General features: G+C 40.9%; 1 protein-coding gene across 1 annotated transcript in view; it reads left to right on the top strand.

The window, feature by feature from the left end:
- Cog7 (conserved oligomeric Golgi complex subunit 7) overlaps positions 1 to 16,380 on the top strand; it is a 146,632-nt gene that overhangs the window by 31,951 nt on the left and 98,301 nt on the right. Inside the window, exon 8 of the mRNA XM_080272423.1 lies at positions 10,341 to 10,560. Within this exon, the coding sequence (XP_080128549.1) occupies positions 10,341 to 10,560 (220 nt within the window). The remainder of the gene's footprint in view (positions 1 to 10,340; positions 10,561 to 16,380) is intronic.

Below are 16,380 nucleotides of genomic sequence, written 5' to 3'. Positions count from 1 at the left end.
CGGGTTAATCCGGATTGCACCAACACTTTTTCACCTTGGCGTCACCAGCTGTTTTCACTACCATTGCAGCACTGTACTGTATTATACATTCACTGTAGTAATCATATGGTATAATATATATACAGTGGGCTGCCCGAGTTTAGCATTTGCTTTATTCTGGCCATACTCTGCCGAACTTGATTATCGCTGAATTCGCAATAATTGTTTACGTGTAAATAGCTGTGTTCCTTCCGACTTACAGCAGTATCCACTCATATTTACTTCTTAGTCCAAGTTGATCTCTCATATAATACTGTAAGCAGTTGGCTGCACAACATGTATAATTTTAGCAAGGTTTAGTCTCGTTAAAGGCCATACAATATGTAACACACACAAGAAGATTTTTCATACATGAAAAGCGTCATGGCCACCATCCTGCTTCACCCCACCAGTTCTTTCTAACTCGTGGCTATATTCCATCTGCTTCTTAACTTTTTTCAAATGCCACTATAAATAATTTATTGCATAACAGGAAAATTTAAGCAAGGCTTGGACATAATAAAGCTCATAAGTAATAAAAAAAATTATTTCTTAAATAAGCATTCCGACTCATTTGGCTCACCTGACTCTTTCCCCACCTTGCTGAATGTTTATCATCATTCAGCACCTGGTGAAGGATCCTTCAAAGCAAATCCTTCAAAATCATAACTCATTATCATCAAAGTCATCGTCAAGGAATAGTGAATCATCCTCCTGATTGTTTTCACTGGCAGGAGCTGAATGATAGACAGAAACTGGAGGTGTAGCTTGTACCTTTCGAGTCGTGTACTGTGTGATTAATGCTTGGTGTCTTGAATTTATATTAATATTACTATTAATTTAGACCACTTTTCTAATTTTTTTAGCATTTAGAAAATATTGTTACAACTTAATTTTAAACACTTTTCAAATACTGTACTGTACACTTTATACACTGTATTATTTAACAGTCTTACAAACTAAAGATGTTCACTTTGTATATTTCACTTATCACTCGTTGCCCTCGAACAGTATCCCAGGGACTTTCAGGGAAATGATGTGGGCAGACTGAGGCAGAGCATGGGGGGGACAGTAGTGATGCCGCCAGCCCCCCACCATCTGACGCATGAACACACAGACCGTGCAGACAGTACAGCTGCTCTGGACTGAGGTTAGGCAGTCTGGACTCCCACTAGCTTTATCGGAGTTTTCCCCATACCGGTTTATAAGAATTTAGTCTGGTCAGCTCCTCGACTCCGATAAAAGCAAATTCCAGTACATTGAAGTGCATTGTAGTGAGGTTTAACTGTACTTTAATAATAATAATAATAATAATAATAATAATACAGGTAATAATAATAATAACAGTAACCCAGATTCGAATCCCGACTGGGGCAGGGAACAGTTTAAGGATTTGAATTTCATAAAAGCAGACTTTTCTGATCTACCATAAGACTCGCCGACGTGTCATAAAAGTTCCCCCGCTAATACCAATACACCAGTCCTGTATGAGACAGCCCTAGCATGTATTGAGTATAGATGATGAGTGTTAGCACCGAAGTGGTGACATGTGGAGGTATTGGAGGACTACTTGGCCTTGGGATAGGCAACTGCCCCCGAGAAGTAGACCCAATCCTATGTTGCCTCATGAGAAATGTAGGAGCCCGGGGGATAGGCAGGTTGGCCCTGACATTTAAGATGAGAATGAAAAAAAAAAAGATAATAATAATAATAATCATTCATTCATTCATTCATTTACATCCAGTCCTTCATTGCCCCATGAGGAACGTAGGAGCCCAGAGCTAGTAATCCATCCATCCATCATCCAATCCTGTGTTGCCCCATGAAGAGCGTAGGAGCCCGGGGCTAGACAGTTGGTCCTGACATTTAAGATGAGAGTGACCAGCCTCACTCATCCCTGAGTGGCATTTCATGAGCAATAAACCCCAACCACTCCTTTGATATAAACCTTCACCGGCTCAATCCGGTTGGAGTGCAATAATTACCCACTAAACCATCAGGCACCAAAATTTGGTTATATGGTTACCACCCAGCATAGTAAATGGGTTCCTGGTATACAGGGAATCATTTGGCTTGTCAGTCAGTATAGAGTCACCCACAGGCAGAAGGAAGAGGAAAGAATGATGGAAAGAAAGACAGAAGAGGAAGTGTAAAGTCACCCTTAGTAATATAATAATAATAATAATGATAATATGGTCTTTAGTTACTCAAGAGTGCCAGTTCTTCTGTTGGGAATTCAGTAGTGCTCAGCACACGTATATATTATTTTAACAGTTACAAGAATTGTGACATCTCTTGTATATGGTATAAACTTCATCAGTAAAAAAATGTTCAAGTGGCAATAATTAAACCCTATAATCATCAGTCACAGTACCTCTCCCCAGGTCATAGCATTTTGAAAACAGAAAGGCTTTCAGCTGTCCCTTAAAGGATTCAACTGCAGAGAATTATCTCATGGACAAGGCAATCTGTTGTATAAGCTAGGGGCTCTGTACACAAAAGAACGATCAGAGAAAGATGAATGGTGAATGGCTCCTGGCTCGTCAAAACACAAGGTATCCTCACTACATTTCTTCACACCTGGGCATGCCAATGGGAATTTCAGCAATTGAGCAAGATGCTTTGGTTCACCAAACTTTAGAATCTTGAATGTAATAAGACAGTTTAAATTCAGTTCATGCCTTTACTGGTAACCAACGCAGCTCAACTAGGAACGGGTAGTCGAGGTTCTTGGGGATGACCAAAGATAAGCCTTGATGCCCTGTTCAGCACAGACTGAACTTTTGTTAGTGTATTATTTGGAAGACCATTATAGTAATCGACACGAGACAAGACCACTGCATCGACCAGTGTTTAAAGGCAATGTCTATTCAGGAATTTTCTAACAGAGTACAGATTTCTGAAATGCAAGTTACATCCTCTAACAACTTGATTAATATCAGAGGTAGACTGCAAGATAATTCTGATTTCATGTGTGCGGTGTGTTGGGGAGAGCATGTGGAGATTGCCGGGCATGAAAAGATTGAACTTGTTGGTGAGTCTCTTGAGTGTGTGGAAGAGTTTTGTTATTTAGGAGACATGTTATGTGCTGGAGGTGGGGCTGGAGCTAGCTCTGTGGTTAGAGTGAGGAGTGGTTGGAAGAAGTTTAGGGAGCTGTTGCCCCTCTTGACATTGAGAGGGCTCTATCTCTGTGCTAAAGGATCTTTATATGCAGCATGTGTTAGGAGTGCAATGCTGTATGACAGTGAGACCAGTAAAAGAAGAGGATATTCGCAGGTTCATATGTACAGAAATGACAATGATTAGGTGGATGTGCAGTGCGTCCTTTACTGTGAGGCCTGGAGGGGGGCTAGGTTTATAATGGAAGAGTTGAGGGGTAGGATAGGACTGGAGTGTATCTGTGTTGTGATGAGGAGAGGTGGATTGAAATGGTTTGGGCATGTGGAGAGGATGGGGGATGATAATTGGGTGCAGAAAATGAAAAGTGTTAAAGTTGGGGATAGGTTTGTGAGAGGTAGACCAAAGAAGACCTGGGATGAGGTCATTGAGTGTGACATCAGGGATAAGGGACTGAATAAGGAAGCTGCCAGAGATCGAGCAGCGTGGAGAGTCGTCATTAGGTGACCAAGGCCAATGCATGCAAGCATGTTGGAGCCTTCAAAAATGAACGAACGATTAAACACCCAGATTTCAAACAGAACTGACTGGATGAAGCTGTGACACACCAGTCTTCAAAGCCAGAGCGTCATCAGTGTCGTCACCCCTTCTGTTTCCTCTAATGATGATCTCAGTTTTACCATCATTCAACTTAAGTTTTCTCCTTGCCATCCAGATCATAATGTCAGACAGTAGAGATTGAAACTAAGTCTTGTTATCATTGATATCTGACATCTTAACATAGAGCTGAGTGACATCAGTTTAAAAATGATAGGACACGTCGTGAGCATCAAGTAAAGATGATAAACTACTCGTTTTGACTGTAAATAGAATTGGACCCAAAACTGATCCTTGAGGGACTCCAAACAGAAGGGGAGCAGAATCTGAGATAGCGTAATCAACAAGTACTCTCTGAGATCTGTCTGACAGGTACGACTTGAGGACCAGAAGAGCACAGTCATGAATGCTATAAAAATAGAGGTCATACAACAATAGTTTATTATCTACTGTCAAAGCTGCAGACAGATCCAGCAGAACTATAAGAGAGGACATCCCACTGCAGGTGTTTGCCACCAAGTCACTATAAATCCTTGTCAATGCAATTTTAGTTGAATGATATTTTCTGTATGCTGATTAAACAATGGGAACAACTCTATTATGCTCCAGTAGTGCTAAGAGTTGATTAAGTATGGCCTGCTCAGTAATCTTGGCTAAGAAAGACAGGTTAGAGACTTGACGATAATTTGTCATGTTCTCGACATCAAGGCCGGGTTTCTTGGGTAGGGGCCTGAGCAAGGCATGTTTCTCAGATTGCACAAAATTTCTTTCTAAGAACCATCTATTTATTATGTTGCACATAAAATCTGCTGCATGCTTGTACACTTCAGGCAGTTGTGATGTGTTACACGAATTGAATGAGCAAAATGTTTTGTTAAGTTGTCTGATGTAACATTTGACTTTATTTACATGCAGTGGATGAAATGTTGAAAGCATATGTCCTCCTGTGTGCAGTGATTGGAAGTCAGCTGAGTACACTTTACTTGAAGAACTGTTGTCTAAATCATTTCTTATGCGAGATATCTTAGTTGTAAAAAGTGAAGCAAAATCAGAAGCCAATTGGGGATCAGATACAAAAGTCGGTTTAATAGTTGCATTCCTCCAGCCAACCAAGTTGCTCATAGCTGCAGCCTTTTTTTTTTTTTTTTCTACCACATGAATCAACTTTGTTTTGATAATACCCTCCCTTTTGGGATTTTACAGTGTGAACAACTGCTTTTCCCGCAGAAACAATGCAAATGAGTTAATTCGGTCCGTTGCAAGTGCCACTCATGTACTGCCTTTCTACATTGTCTAAGCAAAGAATTAATGGATAGACCATACTCTGGAAAATTATCATGTACAGGACAGTGATTGTTTTTGCTACGTCAGGACAATAATGGTAAAAAATTACCTAAGCTCATTTTTTTATATGTCAGCCAAGTCATCAGAAGAAGGGCAGCAGGAATTAAGTCCATTGGAATGACTAATTGCTTAACCCATTGACTGCGGCTGTATCAAATATGATATCTGACTCCAAATGACTCTGACTGCGGCGGTATCATATATGATTTCCTGCTTTCAAAAATTCTGCCATCAGAAATGGCACGAAATAAATCAACCAGCAACTCATGGCACCCTATAGAATAGTGCCATACCTAGAGTATGCATTTTTACGAGGTGCAGAGCTCAGCTCAGTTACCTACAAAATGCCAAAGGTAAAGGTACGAAATCGTCTGCATGCCGCCGCTAGCAGTAGCCCAAGCAAATATTGGATGAAATCTCTGGATGAGTGTAGTACTGATAATGATATATTGTTAGATGATGACAATGATGGTTCAGATGCTGATTCACACTTTATCTGATCGCAAGATTGACACTGACAACACAGTGCAACCATAAGACATTGTTTGCCTGGCACCACCACGCAGAGAATAATTATTACTTCACAGACCTGTATCAGAGGTAATTTTTTTGTTTGCTATATTGTGTTATATACCATTGGACTCAGGATTTTTTTCTGTATCATTTGACAATATTATTTTTTTTCTAATATTTTTTTCTAAATATTTGAAAACTGCCGCACACCGGATGTACATGTAAACAAACACTGATGCAGTGAATGGATTAACTTCGCAATAAGGTACTTTGTTACCTTTCAGTACTGGGTGTTTATAGAACAATTCTTTGTTGAGAAAGAAATCAGATACAGGGACTGGTAACTTGGGAAAGGAAGAATCATCGCCTGACTCTAGAAAATATATGACCTGTGACCATATAGGGTCCACACTCTGGAACCCATGTAGTGTGTCATAATTGAACGCCAAGTTTATGTCGCAACCAGTTGAGACTGTGACTATGTGCCACGAGAGGGCATTGGCTATGACATTGGACTTCCCAGGAATGTATTCAAATGTTGGATTATAGTCATTCACAGTCACTGCCCAACGTTGAAGTTGACCGGTAAGATTACGTCCCCGAAACAAGTCACATAAGGGAAGATGGTCTGTTTGGATGTGAACAGGATAACCTTAGATGATGTCGCGGAAATGTTTTAGAGACCAGACCATGGCTAGAGCTTCCCAGTGAGTTACACTGCAATTCTTTTCTGCGGAGTTTAACACGGCTGGCATAGGCAATGACACGTTTCTTTCCCTCAGAGTCATTTTGCATGAGAACAGCACCTAGGCCTACTCCGGAAGCATCAGTACAGAGAAGAAATGGTTTTGAATAATCAGGGAATGCCAAAACCGGGGATTGTGATAGGGCATTTTTCAGTGTTGTAAATGAGGTTGCTTGTTCATCAGCCCACACAAAAGACGCATCCCTCTTTATCAGTTTTGTTAATGGCGCAGCTATCTGGGCGTACCCTTTAATAAATAAGCGATAATAGCCACTAAGACTGAGAAAACTGCGTACAGCATCGGTTTTGGTTGGAGTAGGGAAGTTTGTTACGGCACTTGTCATCTGATGTATGAATTGCGTGAGCATCAGCAACATGTCCTAGGAATTGGAGTTTCTTACGTAAAATGTCATACTTTGATAGTTTGATCTTAAGTCCAGCTTGTTTAAGTCTAGTGAACACTTCGGCCAGTTTTTCTAAGTGTTCCTCTACCGAGTAACTAACGATTATGACCGTCTAGATAAGCAAAAACTGAGTGACCAATCATGCTGGCGAAAACTGTATGAATTAGCCGCATAAACTCCAATGGTGCATTTCTCAAACTGAATGGAAGTCTATGGAATTGGTAATGCCCGGTTGGGGTACTGAAGGCAGTGATAGGACGAGATGATTCCTCCATTTCTACTTGCCAGTAGCCACTCAAAAGATCTAAGGAGGAGAAAACACAATTGTTTTTGCCTAAGGATTCCAGCAAATTAGTGAGTACAGGAATTGGAAATCTGTCTGGGACAGAGCGCGTTCACGCGTCTGTAATCTATCACTGGTCATAACTCACCCCCCTTCTTTGGAACGAGAAATAGTGAGCTGTTCCACGGACTATCAGAATGTTCAGTGACCTCGTTGTCCAACATGTCCTGAATAAGACGATCATCTTGTTGATGTTGGCTGTGTGGTAAATGGTAGGCAGGTATATATACTGGCTGAGCTCCAATAAAGTAATTTGATACTTTACTAAGTTCGGATTACCCATATTCTCACCGGGTAGGGCCATGACTTTACGATAATCTCGCAAGAGATTAAGCAAGTGACTCCTGTATTCAGAGTCATCACTTTGTTTCACGTGAGATTCAAGATTAGATGGAATGTTGGTGGATTGAGTAACTGAGCACACATCTGCAACAGAGAGTGGGAAATCTTGGCACACACGTACGGCCACTGGGTTTACCAAGAAGTCACCAATCTGTGTTCCCTTTCATAACTTAAGTGGGGCATTAGTAGTGTTAGCTAAGTCTATCTATCTATCTATCTATAGCCCGACGCCCTAATCCCGCAAAGGGTGGCCGCAGACAAAACGCCTCCAAGTCACTCTGTCACCCACCATTTGACTCCCCTCCCCCCAACTTACCCCCCCCTCCCTCATATACCTCTCAACTCCATCCCTCCACCTCATCCTCGGTCTACCCCTCCCTCTCCCTCCCTCCACCTCACCTACATACACCCTCTTAATACATGTAGCATAAACTATCCTCCAGCACCATACACAATGCCGACTTATAAGCTAAGCCATTCACGCAACACGTCTCAGGTAAGGTAAGTACATCCACTCCTGCTTTCTCACCCACAACACGAACAGACTTTGGTAAATTTATGCGGCAACAATATTGTTCACTGATTTGTTACTGGACACCTTGTTTCTGTGTGTTGTAAAACATCATTCACACTATGTGAGGTAGTTAAATGAGATGTGTCTGAGTCGGCAAATGTGCCACTGTTAGAGGGGTTGATATGATGCATAGTTGAATGCTTAGAGGGTACATCTGTGGTAAATGTTCAAAGGGTGTAGTACTAGATGGTAGTGAATTTGGCTGTTCAGGTAACGGTGTGTTTACTTTTTTACACTCTAATAATGGTGGAATCACGTGAGAGTGAATAACTGAGTTTGTTTTGAGAAAGTACCAGACGTGGATATTCCATGCTAGATATTGGGAGCCCATTGATATCTATACTATGAGAAGCCAGTAGGAGAGCAATTGCATGTTGACCCATTGTCGAAAAGCCAATGAGAGTATCCGCTGGATATTTAAGATCAGTGGTGATGTGAAACTTCACGTCAAAAGGTCTTAAGGCTTTATCAAGTTGTACTTCTAGTGTGATCTTTCCTTTGACCTGAAATTCTGAGCCATCCACGCCGCATAGGCGAACGTCAGGTGGTTTGAGGAGCCCGACTCTTTTAGTTGTTTCCCTAATGTTGTTTAGAGAGGTATCTGAGATCAGGTTTACCATAGATCTGGTATCCATAACGAAAGAGCTTTGTACCCCTTCGCTCCATCCTAGAATGACTAGGCCTAAAGATGTTATGGGTCCCACCTGGCGAATGGGGAGTCGATTTTCTGTTACCTTATTTTCGGACACCGGCGGATCTTTCACTATTAGGTTACATTTTTCTGATCCGAGCACTCCTCTTCCCTCAACTGATGGCTCTTAAGGTAATGACACTCGTCAGTGGAGTGAGTTGTGTTATTCTTGTGATATTTGCATGTAAGACAATGGGATTGGAAAGGTGTGCGCTGTCATTCCCGTGAGTGGAATTGTCTTTGTTTGCGTGCACAACTAGACTCGATGACCTACATTACTGCAGTGCCAGCACACAATCGAGGATTGTTTGCTTCGTCGCACAGTAGATTTGTCACGACTGCTAGATGGTGAACAGTAGTGTGAGTGAGACCGATTACTAGGTTTGCATTTTGTGGTTGGCCGCAAATGAGAGGAATCAGATGAAGTAGTGCTGGTGTGTAGTACTCTCACAGTACTGCCTGCAGAGTGAGAGGTTGAGGTGTGAGAACTGGCCTGGCGAGTGGAGTCTGATCCCGACCTTTCTGCTATGGCCTTTGAGATGTTAACTATTTTGTCTCCGGGGTTAAAGCCAAGTTGTAGTGCTATTTGTTTTTGGTGGTCTGTAAGCCAGTTAATAAATCTAAAGGAACCCCACAAATCTACAAAATTGTTTAGTGAAACCATAAGCTCTCCATTAACTTCGGCTACTCATTGAGTACCACGGAACAGCTGGCGCATCTCTGAACCCATTGCCCTCATGGTAGTGGCTGCCTCAAATTAGCTTTGCATGTTGGGTAGGTACCTTCATGTCCTCCTCCATTTGCTTAAGAAGGTTTGTCAGCCCTATAAGAGATGCAGCATTGGAATGTTGACAACAGGGGAGGGGGGGAAAAAGTGCAAAACAAACAACAACGGCAAAAAGTACTTTGTATACAATTCTACCTGGGAAAAATCTTGGAGGCGCTGCCCCCATTTGCGTCACCCTAATTTAGGAGAGAGAGAAGAAAGAAAACCGAAAAACTCAAGCAAGGAACAGAAATTAAAAAACAAGATGTCTGCGAAGTCACCATGAGCAGGTGGGGTACAACTTGACTACCCTTTTAGGAAAGGTAGCCCAAACCAAGGTGCCGCAAAAGTGCTGAGGTGGTATTTTACAACTTTTCCCAATCTGGGCTTTATAGCTGCAGCAATTGCGTCCCATAGGCAAGACCTCATTGGTTATGATACTCCCACTGCACTGTACAGTACATGAAAATGATGTGGCACCCCTGTCTTAACTTTAAAGTCGATGGGATAACTATGTGGCAAAGGAATTTGAAGTGCATTTACAGTATAAAGAAAACACTGTACCAATAATATGTGCTGATGGTTTGGCTTATAAGGTGGATTCAGGATTTTGAAGGCTAGAATGATGTTTGAATGACTGTGTGTCCCAGTTCACCAGGCATGATGATAGTTCTTTCACTTTCATAAAGTGCTTTATCATGGCAACACTTGGCAGGGGGAGGGAGGTTAGGAGAAGGAAGAAAGGATATCAGAACTGATGAGGATGATTTGTAAAGCATTTATTTCAGCAACATTTTAAGCTAAGAGCCATACATTCTGAAATGTATAGGGGGTCTCATTTCTCCTTGAAATATCATCAACATTGATCTGAGCAACTGGACTGCAGGTGCGCTGGTGTGGTCAAGTGTTTGAGGGTTCCGACCCCAACCTGCTGCTGTCACGCCTGGTGGCCTCCACCCTGACCTCCCTTGACCCACCACCAGCACAGGTCATAGCTGCTGCCATCAAGCAGCAAGAGGAACCACTTGCTTTTTTGGTTGCTGTCAAGTCTGCTGGAGATCAGTTCCTCAAAGACTTGGAGGCCACCTTGGGAACTGCCAAGACAGGTATTGTAGATTCCTGCTGATGATGCCACCATTTTTTTTTTTTTTTTTTTTTTTTTCTTTTTTCCATCTCCAAAAAATTAACTTCTTAAACATGTTGACATCTTTTTTAAAACTGTATTTTGCACTCTGTAGACAGTTTTGTTTGTTTGATGCTAAGCTGTTTTGTAAAGGGATTGTTTTAGGCTGTACTATATCTGGTCTCTCCTGTTAAAAGAAATCTCTCGTAAAGCTGAAATAAATCAAGTCTAACTGTTACAGATTTTTTGTGAATGGATGAGGCATATAATGTAGTGTATGGATTTTTTTTTTCTTTTCTGTTAATTTTTTGTAAGGGGAAAAAAAAAAAGAATATGGTTGTACTGATAGGTCCTGCAATACGAGCACTCATTATACGAGAAACTGATAATTTGAGCTTGGAAAATTTAAACCCAAAATTGGTTTTCCGAACTTTGCAAATCCACAGTTACGACAAAAAAGATAGGGAGAGAGGGACAACTTTAGTCTCCCCTGCAATATTCATCATTGTTTTCGCCCTCATGTATCATAATAGAAAACATGCTAGCTCTGGTTATTGTGAAGAGATATAAGGGTGGGTCGACCAGACAATGCTTGTACACTTTACTATAGTCACGGCGCATGACTCTGAGGTTGTCATTATCATATCCTAGCAGCCTACCTCTCAACAGTGTGACCGATTTTGTATCATAATATACATGAATCATATTTTATACAAATATTATTGTACATGAATTATGCGTATCATATTATACACAAAATCAGAAGCATAGTTGACAGGTAGATTGCCAGTATGATAATAATAACCTCAGATCCGTGCATTGCAAAAATGGTACAGGTCTCCCTGGTTATTGATGTGGGTTACATTCCTAAGATGCCATCTATACACAGTTACTGTTGATACCAATTTTCTGTTGGACACTTTTATATGATCATAATATATTTCTTACACAATCACTCATATGTTATGCTCCATCCATCTGTCTACAGCCGGGTGCCATAATCTCGTAAGGGGTGGTCATTCGTCTTTGCATTAATTGTTTTACAGGGAGGAGCACTAACCCTCTGTCAGACCACTCGCTGACACATAGGAAGCACATATAGGTTAGTTATATTTTTACTATACAGTGTTGTAAATGGTTTTGTGGCTTACAGGAAACCACTATGTTTATCACTCAATGTAAAGAAACTGGAAAAGAAAAAAGAATAATAAAAAGTGACAGGAAAGATGGGAGAAATAGGAAGAGAAAGGGCAGACACAGAAAAAGAGTGATAAATGTGAAGGAAGAAGTAGGCAGCACTGCATCATCTGAGTGGTTGATGGTCACCACCACCTACCACCATATGTTATGTTGACATGATTATATGGATTTTTTTTTTTTTTTTTTTTTTTTTTTAACAGAACGGAGGAAGGAAAAACAAATGGGGAAAAAAAAAAAAATCCATACACCAGATTACTGGTGTCCTCTGTTCATAAAATATCTGTAACAGTTAGACTTGAACAGTTGTAGGTTGAAATTTGGAGGAAAACAACTCTGGGGAAGCGAGTTCCAGAGAGATGCAGTTCAGGGAATGAAAGAATTCTGATAGGCAGAAGTTCTGCAATATGGTTGAGTGACATTCCAGTCATGAGCGCTACCAGATGCCCGTGTAGCACGAGGGAAGGCAAGGAGAGGTGGCACCATGGACGCAACTTCGTCTGAGCATTTGCCAAAAAAATATCTGTAAAATAATGCAAGGGAGGCAACATTCCTTCTTACTTGCAGGGGAGGTAGTTTATATGTAATGGCGGGGTTGTTAATGATTCTAACAGCTTTATTCTGAATTTTGTCTAGTTGTCTTAATGCAACCTCTCCACAACCATTCCACAAGGGTGAGCAATATTCAAGCTGAGAGCGCACATGACTTATAAATTATAGCTAACTGCTCATCGGCGAAGAAGTTACGGACTCTGTACAATAATCCAAGTTTCTTTGAGGCGGTTTTAGCAAGTGATCTGACATGAGAGGTCCAGCTGAGGGCACTGTTAAGTGAGACACCAAGAATTTCAATATTTTTGGAGATGGGAATATTAGTAGCATTGAAGGTAATGTACGAATCTGGTAATATCTGTCTATTAGTAAACTGTATATATTTAGTTTTACTAGCATTAAAAGAGACAAGGTTGTTTTGTCCCCATTCACTGATTGTAGTGCATCCTTGAGTGCAAGGTCCGAGGGAACTAGGATTGTGATTGAATAGTTGGGAGGAAGGATGGAACTTGAATGTATTGATGTTGTGATGGGGAGGGGTAGATTGAGATGGTTTAGGCATGCTGAGAGGATGGAGGATGACAGCTTGGTGCGGAAGGTGAGAAGTGTGAACGTCGGGGGAAGGGTTGTGAAAGGCAGACCTAAATATGCTCAGGATGAGGTCATAGAGTGAGACCTCATGGATAAGGAACTGATTAGGGATGCTGCCAGAAATCAAGCATCATGGAGAACTGCCATTAGGTGACCAAAGCCAATGCATGCAAGCATGTTGGAGCCTTCATAAACGATACAAAATATGCATTTCCTTTATATATACCGTTCCACCATAGGCCTGTATCATCTGTATTGAATGCTTGTTCAGCCACAGGCACTGGTAATTATTGAAGGTTAGAGCGAGATGCATAGGTAGAAATGAGTAGAGATTAAAGCACACAACTAGCTACGTAACTTTGTAACACACAGGAGGTAGATTGGCACTGACTGTTGCATAATTACAAAAATAGGAAAAATATTTTTTTACACGAAAGGAGCTACAGGCACAAAGAATAATCTGTTATTTGCTAACCCTTTGGGATTGCGATGACATTTTTTGGCATCATTTCAAATCGAACCTCAGAGATTCCAATGACGAATTTATTCATCATTTTAACCCTTCTCAGGTAAACCTATAATTTTATCCTTACTTAGGTAATGTGGGGTCTGTCAGACCCCAATCTTTAAAAAATCGTCAAAAATACTTACAACAACTTTATTGAAACAATCGCTTTTACACAGCTTCTGTAGGCCCTTTCCTTCAATTTAGTGCAAAATTTATGGAAATATAAGTGATGAAATATTTTATGGAAAATTGAATGAAAAAACATTGACAAATTTTATACCATCTGAAATTAGTGGCTGCCATACCAACACTGATATGTTCCACCAGTGTTCTATTATTGCATGCTGTACAGTAATGGCCAATGTTTCTGTAAGCAGTAAGAGAAGCACATCATAAAAAAAAAAAAAATTGTATGGAAGATATATATATGGGAAAATAATCACAGGTTAGGTAAAGTGGGGGCCACTGGACCCCAAAGGCCCTTTATCGCGAAAACAGAGCCAGATCCCGAACTGACCCCATCACCTCCCTAAACTAGTCTACTAGTCAGGAAGGTAGAGGGAAAACCAGATCCCAAGACCTTATAGTAATACTGTATATGAAAAACACTAAGAAAAATAGCGTGGGGTCCCACAGACCCACATTACCTCAGGAGGGTTAAGAGACTTTTGTAATAATATTCACCATAAATTGCGTTTAAGTGTCAGAACAAAGAAACTTGGCCATGATGTCGTGGAATGCTTGCTCTGTGCGTTTTACATGGTTTAAATCAGATTTACCTATCTTTAATTTTTTTTTCAAATACAGTATTTTTCTACGCAAGCTCGCCATTTTGACTTTTTATTTTCTTTATTTTCCTTTTTTGAACATACCATGATAAAGTACAACTAATCAGCTTCAAAAAAACACCTCAGTCAGCATCGTATAATTAAGAGTGTATTTACACTGACCGATTAAAGAAAAAGATCGCGAAGCAAATATTTATTTGTCTATCTATTGCCAGAGGCCTTAATCCCATAAAGGGTGGCCACAGACAAATCGCCTCCATGTCGCCCTGTCCCCTGCAATTTCACTGCCTTGCTTCCAGCTCACACACCCCTCTCTCATATACCTCTGCATGCCATCCCTCTATCTCATCCTTGACCTCCCCCTTCCTCTCCTCCCCCTCCACCTCACTCACATACACTCTCCTCATCAGGCTCTCACGCTCCATCCTCTCCACATGGCCAAACCACCTTAGTGTGTTTCTCCTAACGCTTCCTATCACATCCACATCCACACCACAGTACTCCTTCACTTCCTCATTTGTCAGTCTGTCTCTCCATGTGACTCCACATGCTCCTCTCAAATAACTCATTTCTACTGCTCTTACTCTTGACTTCTCTCCCTCCAACAAGGTCCAAGCTTCACTTCCATTCGTTAGAGTTGGTATCACAACACTGTCCTGTAGTAACTTTTTCCCTTCCATGCTTACTTCTTTGTTTCTTATCACTGCTTTCAAGGAACCAGCAACTTTTCTTCCTTGTTGTACACTTTCAAGCACTTCACCCTCTAAACTTCCATCCATACTCATCACACTATCCAAGTTTTTTTTTTTTTTTTTTTTTTTTTTTTTTTTTTTTTAATGCGAGGAAGAAGGAACCAAAGGCCCCGAGCCTGCAATTATTGTTCCTTCCAAGAGAAAAACAAAATACAAGAGAGAGCCAAATTCAAGATCCGATCATTTCGAGATGCCTGGACACACTACGTTTGAAAGACTGGAGATCATAGGAAGCAGGAAATACAGACAGAGGGAGACAGTTCCAGAGTTGACCTGTTGCATAAATGAAAGACTGGGAGTAACGGTTAACTCTTGCATTAGAAAGTTGGACAGAAAAGGGATGAGAGTTTGCTGCTAGATGGGTGCTACACACCCGTTGTAGAGGAGGAGGAATGCATGCAGACAGTTCAGAGGAGCAGTGACCATTGAAGTAGTGATAGAAAAGAGATAAAGATGCAACAGTGTGATGAAGAGACAGAGGTTGAAAGGTGTCAGTAAGAGAAGAATTAATAAGACGAAAAGTCTTTGACTCCACCCTATTGAGAAGAGCTGTATGTGGGGAGCCTCCCCACACATGAGAGTTGTACTCCACACAGGGGCAGATAAAACCCCTATATAGAGTCAACAATTGTGCAGGGGTAAAGAAGGAACAGAGTTGGCTTAGCACACCTAATCTCTTGGAAGCAGATTTTACAAGAGATGTAATATGATCTTTCCAAGATAAGTCCCGAGTAAATGAAACCCCAAGCATGGTCAAGGATGATGCAGGATTAAGCTGAATATTATTAAACATTAGTGGGTATACCTGCGGAATATTTTGTCGGGTTGATAGGTGTAAAAACTGAGTCTTAGTATCATTAAAAACAAGTACCTAAACACACTTACATTTTCTATTTCCTCCTCATCCAGCCTCACTGTACATTCACTGATTTCACTTCTCTTGAAGACCATAACTTTACTCTACCCTACATTCACCTTTAGATTCCATTTCTTACACACTTTCCCAAACTCATCCACCAAGGCTTGCAGCTCCCCTTCATCTTCACTTAACAACATCTGCAAACAACAGTACAGGGAGTTTCCAAACACTGCCCTCTCTCATTAGGGCTGCTCCAACATCCCTTGCCCTACCTTGTACCTCGTTTATAACACCATCCATATACAGATTGAACAACCATGGAGACATGACACATCCCTGTTTCAATCCAGCCTTCAAATAGAAAAATAGAAGCGAATATGCTGCCAAGAATCATAAAAAATTGTACATCTTTTTCCCTTTGCTTTACCGCACAGTAAATTGCAGAAATAACCATAATCTATATGTCATTGTAAAGGTAATTTATTGCAGTTTTACACGGTTTAAAATCAGTGTTATATATCTTTTTGTGGTAGCTGGGGGCACTCACCATCCACTC

Source organism: Coenobita brevimanus, chromosome 1 (genome assembly GCF_032717465.1).
Source record: "Coenobita brevimanus isolate Jiangsu-jjx chromosome 1, ASM3271746v2, whole genome shotgun sequence".
NCBI classification, from domain to species: domain Eukaryota; kingdom Metazoa; phylum Arthropoda; class Malacostraca; order Decapoda; family Coenobitidae; genus Coenobita; species Coenobita brevimanus.
This window is presented reverse-complemented; position numbering and strand designations above follow the sequence as displayed.